At 35.0% G+C, this 17,118-nt stretch overlaps 1 protein-coding gene across 10 annotated transcripts in view; it reads left to right on the top strand.

Annotated features, from left to right (window-relative positions):
- The window catches only part of LOC106883075 (uncharacterized), a 335,438-nt gene extending 325,185 nt beyond the window's left edge, over positions 1 to 10,253 (top strand). For all 10 annotated transcript variants that reach the window (XM_052966955.2, XM_089350513.1, XM_014933956.3 and 7 more), the window contains one exon: positions 266 to 10,253. In XM_052966955.2, coding sequence (XP_052822915.1) covers positions 266 to 1,392 — 1,127 coding nt within the window. In that variant the 3' untranslated portion in view covers positions 1,393 to 10,253. The remainder of the gene's footprint in view (positions 1 to 265) is intronic.
- The last annotated feature ends 6,865 nt before the right edge of the window (positions 10,254 to 17,118 follow it).

Raw genomic sequence — 17,118 nt, 5'->3', positions numbered from 1 at the left:
TATTATTGTTGCATGTCTTTTGTATAGTGTTTCACATATTACATGTTTTTTCATTACGTATTATGTGTTTCGCCAGTCCTCAGCCAAATCGTCCAACCCATGCTAACATGGAAAACGGACGTTAAACGATGATGATGATGATGTATTATGTGTAAGAAACATTTCTTTTATCAGTTTCTCTTTATATTGTTTAATGAATTTTTGTTTTCTTTTTATATATAATTTAAAGTTATTAATGGAAGTTTAATGTTTCTGTCTATTTCAGAAGCCACTGGTTTTGGTGACTCCCTTCTAACATGTGATGGCTTGGTTTTTAAGGACTGTAGTCCCGCTTTCTGCACAAGTCGACAAGGGATCATTGATATAAACAAAAGTAACTCGTTTTTCAGTTTTCGACGCAGAAGCAAATTTATCAAAATGGCAGAACATTTCGAGTACAACCATATTCCTGCCCAGTTGTCTTCGATTCAAAATTTCCATGTCAAAAGTGTATTATGTTACCATGACAACTTAGTCATCCTTCATCTTGTGCAGAATATGATGACTCAATTTGGAGTCATAGATTTGAGTATTAATAAATTTCTTGGACATTTCGGTAAACAGAATGTGGAATTTGTGAATGAAGCTTTATGGGGTGAACTGAGTTCCGATGACTCAACATGTTTGATAAAATTTCCGAATCTCCGTGGAGACAACAGTGCATCTGTCTTTCAGCTTTACAACATTAAAACCAAACAGCTGATTAGTGAAGTTAGTTTACCTTACAGTCACTCTTTATTTGCATTTGATCCTAGATTTGGAAACCTCCGTCTTGCTGTAACTAGCTTCAGACGTGATGAAGATAACTCACTTAGTCTAGTTCGAACAGACATCTGGGAAACTGTGTCATTCAACACACAAATCGATGTTTTCCGTGATATGCAGCGACTGAAATTGAAAAACCTGGTGTACTCAAAAGACGGCTTGCTGATATTTGCAATAATGATGACAGGTGGCTGTTTTTGTCGTGAGAAAAAAAGTCGCAAATATAATGCCCTTACAATGGCTGTTTACGTATTTGACGGAGATACTTCACAAACACTATATTGTATCCAGTATATTAGATTTATATGTGGTCTGCATTCATGTCCTGTTAATTTTATGCCTGTTTTTTCTAACTGTGGTGATCGCATGGCCCTGGTTCTTAATGTGCCAGATTCTTCGACAGATCATATCCATGTTTACAAGCTTCCCAACAAAGGTAACCTTCAGAACCGTTGCCGTACAAGAATTTTACAATACTTTTCTCCAGAAATGATTCCTCGTCTGCCATTACCTCAAAAACTTTTGGACTATTTACAATTCAAACCAGAATATGTTCAGCCCCCACCTCTAGTGTGTTCCAGATCTTAAATACTTTCGAATAACAAAACAGTACAGAAATTTAAAATAAAATAAAAAACAAAAACAAAAAAAAAAACAAGATGAATAGATGAGGAATGGAAATTCAAATGGAAGAAGATAAAAGGGACTTTTATAAATGTGCAAAAACACTCAAGGAACAATCATATTTTTTTTTAATTTCGAAAAATGTTTACTTTGTATTCACAGATATATTTATGTGATGTGATGTAAATGATACATCCCTGATGAGGTATGGGATTTATCAATTATGTCTTAAGTACATGTGATATATATATGAACTATGAGATATTTTGAAATGATATATGGGATTTATCTACATACATGACACAACACCAACACAATATACACACATACATGGGATAAACCACACTGACACTACAAAGGATTTATCTAAATAGTATATCTAAATATACTTTAGTAATATTCATGTGAAATACCAAATATGATGATGAATTTTAAAAACCTTGATATACGTTGGGTAAGTGTGAAAATGTCTTTTCTGGTCAGTTTATTGATTTATACTAAAAAAATATGATGTGGAAGATATTTTCATGATATATATCTATATATATATATAAGAATGAATACACATGCATTTCTGCATGCACACACTCACACACAAAAACACACACTTCTGAAGCATACATATTTACATGCATACATGCTTCAATAAATAAGTACATCGATGTATATATATATAATAATATACCAACATACATAAACATATTACAATATACAGATACTTATGCACACTTACATTAATACATATTTGCATGCATACATACATAATTCTGTGAGAATCCATGGGATACACTTGAAATCTCGGTGAATGAAAATTAGATATGTCTATACAAACGTCATGTGCTTTGCTTTAAAGAAACTCCTTGGGTGCAAAATTTTTGCATGGAACCAATCAATGAATTTTAGCAAATAAATACAGGAAAGCAAATCAAAATTACTTTAATAAGTCAACCTAGTCCTCCTCCACAACCCCCAATCCCAAATTTAAATCTTCTCCTTAAAATTTGATTTATACCTATTTTCGTAGGGTTCCGGTGCTCGTCCCTGTTTCGGTACAACCAAATTACTCAAGACAATGATATCGTTGTTATGCTACTTTAAGCCTTAACATTAATACACGCACACTTCAAAATTCTCTCTTTCTCTCTCTCTTTCCACCCCCTGCATACATACACATACACACCAAAGTCCAAATGTTAAAACCATAATGTTTTAATTTATTGGAAAGTACCAGGTGAAGAAAGTTAATATATATCTGGTATATAAACCATATTTAAAAAAGTACAAAACAAGCAACAATGTTACTGAGTTTCAAAAAAAAATACTAAGTTATCAGGTGTTCAATGTATGTTTGTGTGGCAAGTGTGATATAAAATGGAGCACCACTCCTTTGTTTAGATAAATTTTCAGTAAATACAAATAGGAGTTGTTGGTGTTATTCTAGTTTTCTTTGCCTTGTTTTAATTAAGGTCTTTGATTCAGTTTCGGCATATACTTTCGACTAGTCTTTCAGTCTTCCCCTCACTAACCATAACCCTCTCAAGTCAAACATCATAATCTCTAGTATCATAACTCCACATTTTCTTAAAACGTTTAGAAGTATACTTTTATCCTATCAATTTTGAAGTCTATAGGCCCTTAGGTGAAGCAGAAATCTGGTCTATAATATTTATTGAGTGTGAGGAAACCATAATATATATGCTTATCATTGGACCCTTAGATCTGTGAGGCCTCCAAGTAACCTACCCAGTATGCCCATGCTTTAGGATGGCTCTCTTAGACATTATTGGTGGTATAACAGCTTTAACCCATTATATTTTTCCTTCTTCTATATTGTAACATTACAGAAAGTCCATAGTTTGAGGTCCTTCCTGGAAAAAAAATATCATTGGATGATTATTTTTGTTGATTTACTTTTATTTTTATGATTAAAATAAATCAAGATATGTAAAATATATTTTAAAATTAATCCTTCTGTTTCACTAAAATTAATTTAAGTCAATAATTTATGTATCACATACAAGTGTGATAGAACCAATTGCCTACATTTTTTTTTTTTTTTGTTATCAGAGACAACCATTGAGGAATAACCTTTTTTATTGGTTTAAAGAATAGGAAATATTGATGCTTATGTTTCCTTTTTCTCAAAGATACTGTCTATTTCATTAAAAAAAAATTAATGTAGTAATATAAATTAAACAAATTAGCTATAACTTGAAATCAAAACTTAGTTGCTATCATAACTTACAAAAAAACTTAACTTCTATAATATGGTTCTAGTAGCTGATCAACTCTATACAAAAATGAAAAAATTTCAAAATTCTACATTATAGTGAGGCAGATGGAGACAGGTGATACATCAATTAATATCTAACAGTCAACAAGGTATTATTGTTGTTGCATTAAAGTAGAAAGCTGGTGAAACCAATGCCGGACAAAATGCTTAGCAGTGTTTCTGCCAAACTCAACTCTATCTTTCATCCTTTAAAGGTTGATAAAATAAGTACCTGTCAAGTATTACGGGATAGTATAATTGACTTGCCCCCCCCCCCCTCAAAATTGCTGGCTTTGTGCCAAAATTAGAAAGAATTATCATATTGATTTTTTTTACTTGCTTAAAACAATCAAAATATGCAAAAACAGTTGAATTCATTCAAAACCTTTGTCTATAACAGACAAATCAAACATCTTAAAAATAGGACTTGGTCAAGAAAAACTAAGATACATGTTTTACTTCTAACTCAAACTGTTGCTTTGGAACATTTTGTGATGATAGTTACATTCCAGTGAGTTATAAATATTCTTTTTAAAAACAGCTAAAATGTAGCATTTTATAACTACTGATAATATTTTTAGTATTCTTTATAAAGTATGTTTGAGTTAAAGGTTCTGGTGTACTGCATGCTTGATTGGAAGATTAATAAAATAATAAATCTGTATTACTCTTAATCAAGGTACTTAATTCTATACTCCATTATGTTCTACTGGCTGTTTCATGGTTGACTGTTTTAGCTGTAGGAACAAACAACTGGTCAGACAAAAATCTAATAGTGTGGAAAATGAATGTAAAAGACCATTCTATATTTATCTCTCTCTCTCTTTCTCTCATATACATACATACATACATACATACATACATACATATATATATATATATATATATATATATATATATATATATATATGTATGTATTTCTAATAGTATGGAAAATGAATGTAAAGCAACATTATATTCATTTCTCTATGTCTCTGTCTTTCTCTGTCTTTCTCTTATATATATATAAACACCCAGCTCACACTGTAAAGTGGTTGACATTAGGAAGGGCATCAAGCTGTAGAAACCAACCCAAATCCGGCTGGAACCTGGTGCAGCTTGCCAGCTCCATCCAACCCATGCCATCGTGGAAAATGGATGTTATGTATGTATGTATATATTGAACTTTTATAAAAAGAGGGGTAACAATAACTGAAGTTTGAACCTGCTTGTCTGGTAAAGGTAGACAGGGTGAAACTTTGAGGTCACTGTCACTCCTCTTTTTGTAAGAGTTCAATAAATATGTATTCTACTAAAAAGTATTGAGTAATTCTTCAGCTTAATGTTAAATTGTTTTCATATATATAACTTGACATAAAATCAATCATATATATATATATATATATATATATATATATATATATATATATATATATATATATATATATATATATATATATGAAGCAGAAACAATTTTGCCTGTGTGTCAGATTTCAAGTTGGTGACCAATTTTATCAAGGAAACCTTTAATTTTTCTTTATTTTACTAAGTCTTAATGGTTTCAAGCAACAGACTTGTGTTCAAACTGGGCTCCAGGTTCAAGGCTTTTAGTTGATCATTAGTTATTCCAGGCTGGTAATTATTTTACCAATCTCTTTTTCTTAAGTGGTTATCTTTTCTACATAAAGAGATGCCACACACACACACACAGAGCAGGTTTTCATACAGTTTCCATCTCCCAAATTTTTCTCACAAGGTACTGTTCAACTTGAGGAAAGAGTTTAAAAAAAAAAAAACACTTGCCCAAGGTGCTGTAGAGTGAGATCGAAACAGGAACCATGTAGTTGTAAAGCAAACTTGCTATCCACTTGGCTATGCTTACTTCTTTAGTATCCTTTAGGAAAAGTAAGAATGTTACAATCTCCATTTCATCTCTCCTTTGAAATTATGGCTCTGATTCATCCATTAATGAGTACTTTTGATTGGAAACAAAAGCAAGTATTTTTGTAAAGGATGTTTGCTTCTGTTTACTAGACTTAAAGGAATAAATAAATCTAAAGAATAGTAATGTGTACATGTGTGTATGTCTGAAAATATGTGTTTATTCATTTTATATATGGAAGTGTATATGTATATTACTGAATGTATGTACATAGTAATACACCTCTATAGGTTTATGGACGTCTTTCATTAGATGTATGCACCAAAGTATAGGAATGTATCTAACTGTGTGTGCATTTGTATGTATATGTGGTCACGTGTGTATTTATTTGTGTATGTATTTATGCATGCTTGAAAATATTCATGGGTGTCTAAGTTGTATAAATGTATTTAATGAAAGAAAGGGTCCTTGAAACAGAAGAAAGGTAACAGGCTTTTGAATGAAACGCTATATTTATAAATAAATCACTAATTTATTTACAGATGCCATTATATATGTACAATCACAAATATAAACTAATAGCCATGAGCCCTAACCCTAACTCTCCCTACTTTTCCCCCCTCGTCATATTCACACACAAAAATACGCACATTTATGTCTATACCATTAATTTTCTATATACAAAACTACATTTTGTAAGGAAATACTCCAGTATATTACTGGTACCTGTTTTATCCCTGTTGAGTGAATGAGTGAATTTAAAGGAAATCAACCCAGATAGGTTTTTCAATGATGATATATGGGACATTGAAATACTGTAATTCTGTGGGATATAAAGCCTTCAGGCTGTCTCTATAACTTATGTTTCAAGCTTCCATATTGCATAACATTGTGTGTGTGTGTGTGTGTGTGTGTGTGTATATAATCATTGCTTTTACTTCTTCCTGCTCTCAGTTCTGTATAAAGTAATGTGTTACTTGTTTCTCACATATCTAGGCTGGATAAATTAACTTTCAATTGCTGACTTCTAAAAGACTTGGTGTGGACATATTGTGGTACCACCACTAATACGCGCGCACACACACACACACACACACACACACATTTTGCTATTGTCCATGTTTTATTATGTATTCTTTCCTGGCTGCTGAGCCCAATCAATATCAAAACCACAACTATTACTATGTTAGTGCAGGTGGAATATATGTTTGCAGTCTTAATAGAAGTGGATTTAAATGTGTGGAGCCTGTCTCATCTTAGTTACCTTCTGGTTGTTCTCCAAATTTGCTGCCACTGGCACCATGCTGACATAACTACTACTAGACGTTATGTCAACAGGAACAGCTTGCAGGTTTGGGACTGGAATGTTGCATTTCTTTGAGACAGTATTTAACTTTATTTTCACAACTTAGTCATAGGTGGAATGGTGTTTAACCAATAATGGATTAGATCTCCTACCTAAGTTGGTCCTTGAAGAAGTATTTCCTTTGATGCTGCTGGCTGTCATCTGTGGAGTAATGGATTATACATGATCTTTCAAAGCATCATGATAGCATATCCAAAATATCACAACTGATTTTCAGCAATCATAACCTCAATACACTTGAATTGGTTCTGGAAAGAACTCCATTGTGAGATGATGTTACAGAGATTGTTACATGGCATCACAAAAGTAATTCTGACAGAATTCCAATGTTGTTTCTGTAATAAAGAATATTACAGAAACAGCGTCATGAGCAAGACCAAGATCATTTCTTGACTTTTGTCAATCTCTCCAAGACTTTTGACACCAATTTTTAGGAACTTTTTTGTTTTTTTATCATTCCATTCAGATTTGGATGGAAATTTAAATTGGTGAGAATCTTGCTACAATTAGTTGGTTATTTGTGGGCATATACCTGAACCATGCAGAGAATGTATTGGCATGGGGCTTGTTCTTCAACATCTAATGCCAATATGTCACCCATATCATCCACAAGGAGCTTTGGACAAAGACAGACTTGCACTTATTTCAGGCCAAATGGAAACTTGATTAATATCAAAAGGCTTCAAAAAGCTACCTTGCTCTTTTGGGGGTGAGTTTGTGTGCCTTTTAAGGCATATACCCTTGAACATTTGAAGTTTGTTTTCACCATGATAACTGGGACCTATTAGAAGTTAAGGTACTTTGTCCACACCATCAAAGTAGGAGTAGTTTGTCAGTGATGTTCCATTCTACATTTGACTTTGACAGTTTCCACTACTGACCAAATCATAACAATATTAATAAATATGTAAATTAAGCACTAAGACAGTATTGCCTCAAAGGACTGCCATATCAACTGGTATTTAGAAAAAAGTTATTTGTTAATTTTCAAAAGCTATGATTATTAGGTCTTCAAAAGCAAAAATCTCTACGACCACTCTTAAGTTGCTGGTTATATGGTTTGCATTCATCATCACACATGTTAGAAGTTGTGAACCCTGAATTACTTACAGCTGCCACATCAAAATGGTTCATTAGTTCCATATATGACAACTGGGACACATATTTGAAATCACCTGGCACATGCACACACACACACACACACACACACACACACACACACACACAAAACTGCTATAATTAGATACTTGCCTATAAAACCCCTTCCTCTAATAACAGATTTTAATAGAATAGCAAGTATTTTTTTGTGATTAACAAAATTTTGTATGTGTGCTTGGAAAAAGATTATAAATTCATATAAGTATGTGTGTGTGTGTGTGTGTGTGTGTAAATGAAAGAAGAGATGAAGTATTCATTACCAATTCATTCATATCCAGCTGAGGACTCTCAGTTCACCTGTCTGGGAAAGATAAGTAGCCTGTCTTTTGGGAATATACTAGCATCATATCCACTTGAAGATTTATTTCACATCTGACCAAAACTGCTGTAGGATTTAAAGCTCAACACTGAATGTAACAGCTTTTGTAGTTTGTGATGGCATTTATCTTATTATTATCATGAATAGTTGTTACAACACACATATTCCTAGCTATTGAGGCTATTTATAACAAACATCCATTCACACACACACACCAATGCATATCTGTATTTTTGCTTTGTGTAAAAGTATGGTAGAGAATATATTTCTGAGTAAATGTATGTATACTCATAATGTATATGCCTTTAATAATTTTTTTGCTTCTTGTGTTTTTCTGTACAAAATGTGCATTAACACAAAACACACATTTCTTACATAAAACCTGTGTTTATATCTATGTATGCAGGAATGTGTATGTAAGTCTGCTTGTGAATGTGTAAGTCTTAAGATGTCCCATAAACCCACCACCAGTTATAAGAACATCACCGAAGGCTTTCTTTTCAAGTAATTCATTATGGGTGAGTCAGTTTAGCATTGTCCATCTCTCTCAAAGCTATTGGCTAAAGCCCCCACCCCCTCCTCTGCCAAAAAAAGAGAAAAATGGAAAAATATACAGGCATTACGGCGTAACTGAAATCTGAGAACTCTAGCCAGGAATGGAATCCATATCAGAAAAAGAAAAGGGCTTATTGCAAGTTCCATGCAAACACACATGCACACATGTATTCTGATAACCAAATGAAAATATTATCAATTGATAATACTTTCAGATTGTCATATTAACAGCAGACAATGCCATTAATTTAATAACTATAGATTCTAAATGCTTATTCATGTATTAAGTTATATATTTTGAATGTTGAAATCTAATACACTGATTTGCAGTCTTCTTATGTGTTTCAATATTGGTTTATAACAGTTCACTCCACTTTATTTTTTATGATTTGTTCAAATTATATTTTTCCAAATGGTGGAGTTTCGTTAAACTGGTAGCAATTCCAGTACAAAGTGTCCTAAATTCTTGCTTGTACCATCCGTAGTTTGCTGAGTCTGAGAAACAAGGTGTAAAGGTTGACAAAACTGGCCAATGCTTCCTTTTCTTTCTTTTCTTTTTTTTTTTACCTTTTTTTTTTCAAACTCAGAAAATAAAAATAGATAAATAAACAAAAATAGAATAAAAATAAAATACAAAGAAAACAAAACATTCTCTCAACTTGATTTTCTGATAAGTATCCTAAACTCTGATGAAATTGGAAAATAAAACAACAAAAAAATCCTCCCCCCCCCCCCCAAAAAAAAAATTAGAAAGAAAATCAATGTCTAATTCTTTTAGACAAAGATAAACTGTCAAAACTTTTAATTAGCTAAATTATTTGTGTATGAAATGATATTCACAGAAAATTAGTTGATGGAATAATTAGAGAATTTTCCCACTCACCCACCTTGAAACGTTTGTAGAATAATGCAAGGAAAGACTTCCTGAAGTGAATTCTCGTAGCTTTTCTGCTCTTACCAAAATGTCTTTGCAGCATGATATGTAACTATGCTAAAACAACAGCAAGTCACGTTGATTAACAAATTTCTTTATTTTTTTTTTCCCCCCCCTGAAAAAAAATTTTTGTCTTTCAATTCCATGATTTTATTTGCCCTCTGCTGATGTTTATTTTAGCAAGTAACTTGCTCAGGTAATAAAAATGTGTTGACTGAAGAAAACTAAGAAAATGAAGGATGAAGTAAAACATTTTCCCCCCAACCCTCAGATATCTGTATGAAAAGAGGAGGCAGAAATTATTTTTGTGTCAAATTTTTGTAGAAGTTGTAAAAATTAAAGTTGTTGAGAAACAAAAAAGTTTTTGTTGTTTTTTCTGAACTAGAAAAAAAAGTAAATTAAAATGTTAAAGAAAGGAGTGGCTGTGTGGTAAGTAGCTTGCTTTCCAACCACATGGTTCCGGGTTCAGTCCCACTGCGTGGCATCTTGGGCAAGTGTCTTCTACTATAGCCTCGGGCCGACCAAAGCCTTGTGAGTGGATTTGGTAGACGGAAACTGAAAGAAGCCCGTCATATATATATGTGTGTGTTTGTGTGTCTGTGTTTGTCCCCCTAGCATTGCTTGACAACCAATGCTGGTATGTTTATGTCCCCGTCACTTAGCGGTTCGGCAAAAAGAGACTGATAGAATAAGTACTAGGCTTACAAAGAATAAGTCCCGGGGTCGATTTGCTCGTCTAAAGGTGGTGCTCCAGCATGGCCACAGTCAAATGACTGAAACAAGTAAAAGAGTAAAAGAGATTGAATACTTTTCCATAATTTATAAATCTCATCTTTGTACCCCCTCATGTCACTAGTGCCAGTGCCATATAGAAAGCACCCTGTAAACTCTGTAAAGTGGTTGGCATTAAGAAAGGAATCCAGTTGTAGAAACCATGCTAAAGCAGGAATTGGAGCTTGGCACCGTCTTCTAGCTTGCCAGCTACAGTCAAACTGCCCAACAAATGCCAGAATGGAAAATGATGAGTATTCGTTGACAATATATTTGCCCCAATCAGCTTCAGATATTTCTGACTATAGTAGTGGTTGTTCTTATGTGGCCCTGGGCCACCCCTGATCAAGCAGACCTGTTATAGAATGGTTTTCTAACTGTGACTAACTTATATTTTTGTACATCTGACATCATCATCTCATACATCCTTTCTTATTCTCAAGATGGTAATACGTGGTATGACTTTAGCTACTATTTCTAGCAGTTTAAGCAACTGAGCAGGGGGTTTCTTATTGGCTGTTATATTAGTGATCTTTATCTTGCATTGTATCATCTCCTAGTGGATTATTTAGTATTTTACATGGAGGATAAGAAATATTTTCATGTATTATGAAATCACAACCAAATTCTTATATGAAGGTTGTTATGAAGATTGTCTTCTATCATCTGTTATATTGCCTTAGAGGGAATATATGGGCCAGCGCAGGAGTTACTATGCCATCATTTGATTATCTACACTAAAACTCCCTCATTCTGTTTTCTTAAAGCAGGAAGAAAACATTGGACAATCTAATCCTAGATATACAAAAAGATTTGATGTTTTACAGCTCAAATACCTTTGATCGTGTCCCTGCTTGATCAAGGCCAACTTGGAATTAAATGACAAAGACTCCAACAGCCTAAGGACCAGACTGTTTCACTTCATCATCATCATCGTTTAACGTCCGCTTTCCATGTTAGCATGGGTTGGACGATTTGACTGAGGACTGGTGAAACCGGATGGCAACACCAGGCTCCAGTCTAATTTGGCAGAGTTTCTACAGCTGGATGCCCTTCCTAACACCAACCACTCAGAGAGTGTAGTGGGTGCTTTTACGTGTCACCCGCACGAAAACGGCCACGCTCGAAATGGTGTCTTTTATGTGCCACCCGCACAAGCCAGTCCAGGGGCACTGGCAACGATCTCGCTCGAAAATCCTACGGGAGCCAGTCAGGCAGTACTGGCAACGGCCACGCTCAAAATGGTGCATCTCATGTGCCACCCGCACAAGAGCCAGTCCAGGGGCACTGGCAACGATCTTACTTGGCTTGCCGGGTCTTCTCACGCACAGCACATTTCCAAAGGTCTCGGTCAGTAGTCATCGCCTCCAGGTCAGCCCTGATTGAGCTAATCTATAATCAAAGCATTCTAGATATAACCATCCAGTTTTTTTAAAGCAAATAGTTTTACATTATATAATGTATCCTTTCCTTAATTAAGGTGGTAGGGTGTGATTCGAAAGATATCGGGCTGCTATTTCCAACAGACATGCCCTGCTTCTGGTCATATAATATACAGTTGATTAATTTAGATAAGTTAGTATGCTATGAAGAGAAGAGGAAGTTTGTTTTATGGCTCTCGCTTCATGAGAGAAATTTTCTGCAGGAAACAATATTTAATTTTTCTTCTATACTGAACGATGGTGTTCAAGGGAGATAACTCTTTCATTAATATTGGATGAAAATATAAACAACCGTTATTTTGCACCGTATACAGCAAGATCTGATACGATTATTTGCGTATTCATTCTTAATACGTCCAGGCAGAGTCGGACGCAAAACATGCTGATTGCTGTTGTTGTGTATGTCATTGGAAAATAACTGTATTAAATCTTTGCTGAGTTCGACACTTCATCAAGATAATGGTGGAGGCAGATTAAACAGTCTAAACACCAGAGTTTTGTAAATATTTGTTATTTGTTTCGGTCATTTGACTGTGGTCATGCTGGAGCACCACCTTGAAGGATTTAGTTGAAATCGATCCAAGTTCTCATATTTATTTAATTGTTCCCGTTTGTCGAACTGCTAATTTAACGAAGGTATAGACAACCCACTACCGGTTGTCAAACGATGGTAGGACCAAAAACATAGGCGCGCGCGCACACACAAATGTGTACATACATTTATATTGCCCAAACTCCATCCATTCATCCATACAGCACTTGCTAAACTGCAGTAATATTAAAATACATTAACATTTTGTTGAAAAGTGAAGAGAACAACTATATGCAACGCATCAGCAGAAAGTCTCCCTTCCTGATGATCTCCCATACGACCCCAAAACAGCTGGACTAACATACCTCAAAGAAGACCCGGATGTGAAACGCTCAGCATCCCAAAATAAGACCATGCTTGGGTATGTTTCACTAACACTTGGAAAAAGAACAGTAATATTAGTTTCAAATTTTGGCACAAGGACAGTAACTTCCGGGGATGGGATAAGTCGATTATATCGATCCCAGTGCTTGACTGATAATTATGTTATCGATCCTGAAAGGATGAAAGGCAAAGTCGATCTCGGCGGAATTTAAACTCGGAATGTCTAGTCAAAGAAGACGGTAATAGTGATATGAAGCGAAGCCTCTCTTGGACTCGTGACCACAACATCACATCACACTTCAAAAGCTATGCATTTACGATACAAGTACAGGAGATTGCTAGTAAGTACCTAATAAACAAGAGACTGAAAATGTAGATTATGTCATATTTTTGTAGCAGACATTACACCAGTGATTAGCAGTTGCCCAAACATGTCATCAAGATACCACTTACCTATACAGCATGACGTTGTCGCAAAAACAATATACAAGGCCATTCGGGAAAAGACTGTCCTGAAATAAATACAGAGAATCTTCCTATTATTGAATACATACACAAACATCAACACAGGGAGTACTGGTGAACATTCTCGTCAGAACATCTGTCAAATGTAAGCATAACAGAATGGATATTGTTGTTTGGGACAAGAGAAAGTATGTGCCATCATAGAGTTTAGCAGTTCTGATGACGTTAATGAAAACAAAGAGAAAGAGGAGAACAATGTACAGCTGCTTCGAAACTGCCAGCTTCTATATCTAGATTATAAATTCCCATTTAATCCAATTGGCTTTGTAATGAGTAAATGCCTGAGTGGCAATCTAAAGAAATTAGAGTTTTAAGAACAGAAATCAGTCAACTAACTCGCACATAACAAAAACAAGCAATAAGTGGAACTGTAAAAATATTACTTTTCTCAAGTTTAAAATGCGACATTGTTTTTGCTATCTGCATTCCAACGATGGGTCTTTGGATCTTTGTAAGGAACTAACTGCTTCGTCAGAGAAAGAATTTAAATAATTACAAAGAGAAGAGAACGCACGCACGTACGCACATACATACATACAATGCATGTATGTATGAAAGACGTTGAGCTATGCTGAAAAGAACAAGAGTTATCTAATCCACAGCCCATGGGCTGAGTAAGTGATAAAAAGTGTTATTTTCATTCAAAATGGAAACGGACACCATTCCTCCATGTGATCCAGCTTGAAAAATTGTTGAGATATTAAGATGCTTTTTTGACATGAAACCAATGGTAACCTTAATCCACAAATAAAGAAATTTTATCCATCAATGCGGTGTTGAGCACTCATTCTCGTCGTTCGACATTTACGTATGTGTGTGTGAGAGAGAGCTTCTATCTTAAATGACATGATACGTACAAACATCAAAATATGGTAAAGGCAACAAAACACCATAGCAATTTTTAAAAACGTGTTGTGTTCATCGAAAATTGTCATATTTAAGTGTAAGGGAGGTAACTAAAATAGCCGTCGACTTGTTTTAGAATATTATTTGAGGGAGACAACTTTTTAAATGATCCCATCGGCTTGAATCATATCAAGGGACACAACTATGTCAGTAGCTAAAGTCCTACATTTTATACTGGGATGATATTCTAGAAATTCTAGACATAAAAAAAATTGACGAAATGAAATATTAATTTGATATGAATGAAAGAGAATAGTTTCAGAGGGTCTGTGAAGACTATAGGCATGCAGCTCCTTCCTCTAGATCAAATGAATGAATAAACAAATTAGAAGACATGTGTTCCAAGAATATGTAACATTTTTTTCTTTTTGTTTACTAAGCCATTAATGAAGAAAAGAACAGATTAAATATGGCTATTAAAATTGTGAACGATGTTATTAAAGAGTTGTACAATGTGTTATTTACAATGAAACATACATTAACGTCCTGAGATTTATATCCGAGTAAGTTGATAAGATGATGTCTTAAAGAGTCAAAAATGAACTATCATTACCACTTCAGCATTGTCTCCTGAACAATTGTACTTCATTTGAAAGATAAATTCGTATTACATAAGCACGCTATAAAATTTATAGTTGATTTGCTAGCTTTTAATATTAAACTTTAATACTAAAATCAACTTGAAAACAGGCTTGTGCAAGCATTAACAGGCTGAGGTGGGATGTAAGACACATGCTCTATTTCAACTAGTAACAGGTCAGGCAGATATGAAATGCAGGTTCCAATTCAAAGTGTTCTTTAAGTATTTTAATAATCCTTGTTAAACAGATATGATATAAGTATGGATTACTGCAAAATACTTGCGTATAAGTGTGTGTGATGTACTGACATATAATACAAATTACAGAACAAAATTTAAAAAAACGAAATAATTCATAAAAAAGTAATACTTTATTAAAGGATCCCCACTTTGCCTCTAACAGAGTGTAGGCCCTCATCAAAATAGCAGGGCCACACTCCCTTCTGTCTATGTTCTGGCCTGCCTGAAGAAGAAAATGAGAAGTTAATCCATTACACCCTCTTACGAAACATTAGATGTAGATGAAGCTATGAAAATATGATTTTCCCTTACCAATAGAAAGTTAGTTGCTAACTGGGAAGACGTTAGAAACTATAGTTATTAACATTGGATGCTCTGTAGGCCAAAAATTATAGAATTCAAAAAAGACTCGTAGAAGCAATTTGGTGAAATAGGTTGTTTTTTTTGCTTTTTTTTTTTACTACAGGTTGTAATAAAATGCTTGTTAAGTAATTCGATTATGACAGTCTGTTACAATGCTTAGAAAAGAAAATGGACGACCAAGTCACGATATTCCTTAGTTTATAATGAAATGAAATATGTGATCATACAGGTGATGGAACTTCGATCTAAAGACTCCTAAATCTAAGTTCACTTTAATGCGAGATAATTTTACATTAGCCTTCTTCATAGTTGATAATGAAATGTAAACCGCAACTGATATGGCGCCCCTCAAGTAGTAATGAGTGAATGCATATACGAGATGGTATCAAAAAGAATAACTTATTTACACAAGTTTTAACATCATCTCCTTAGAAATAGTCACCTTGCTCAGCAATACACCGGTCCCAGCGTTCCTGTGACTTTTGGAATCCAGCTTGGAAGTCGTTTTCCGTAAGTGAGTCGAAGACCTTCTCTGATCCATTCTTAATCTCGACAACGGTGTTAAAACGGCGACCTTTGAGCTGGATTTTCATCTTGGAGAAGAGATGAAAGTCTGCAGGCGCTAAATCTGACGAATAGGGCAGGTGCGGAAGTGACCATGATGTTATAAGAATTGGATGAGATATGACGGCCCGGCCATCTCTCCCCAGTTCTTATATTAATCATTAAAATCCGGAAATACAACAACACGAGGGATAACGGTAACAACAGATCAATAATTTATTCTAGGTTGGCGTAGAGCCGTTTCGTTCCTGGGTGAACAGGCATGCCGCTAGAATACCAAAGGAAGCTTCGACCACATGTCGGTATCGAGTTGAGAGAGCACTGGAAGAACGTGTTGTCGCGACAGCTACTAGATAGAGAAGAGATCGAAAGCTATTGCTCTCTCTCCACCTGTTGCATTGCGCATACGTGCTCGGGTACTTCCGCTGATGGCAAGTCCCTTGCACATGCGCAATGGCACTTCCCAAGATGGCAGCCACACGCGCCACTACAATGTTTTTGACGAGAAACTTACGAGTGCTAGGTGACAGGGTGCATTGTCGTCGTGAAGAATCCAGACGTTAAGATTACCTGCGCAGACCTACACTACAGACCAACAACATCAGCAATGGCGTTGATTGTCCTCTCATAATCCTCATGCACAAGCTGATTAATTTTTTCCACATTTCAGGCGATGATGCTCGTAGCAGATCTTCCAGATCGCTCATTGTCTTCCAGGGATATTTTCCCGCTTTTGAAGCGCCCGTGCCGCTTGAAATATTGCGTACGACCCATAGCTACGTCGCCGTAAGCTTGCCGAAGCATGCTCAATGACTCTATAGCAGACCTCCCAAATTTAATGCAAAATTTCACGTTGGCTCTTTGTTCCAACTTCCTGTCCATGACAATAATCGCAGACTACAGCATACACGTGGTCAC

This window comes from Octopus bimaculoides, chromosome 4, assembly GCF_046866305.1.
Source record: "Octopus bimaculoides isolate indiv1 chromosome 4, ASM4686630v1, whole genome shotgun sequence".
In the NCBI taxonomy this organism is placed as follows: Eukaryota; Metazoa; Mollusca; class Cephalopoda; order Octopoda; family Octopodidae; genus Octopus; species Octopus bimaculoides.
Note: the sequence above shows the minus strand (reverse complement) of the source record. Positions and strands in the feature narration are given on the sequence as shown.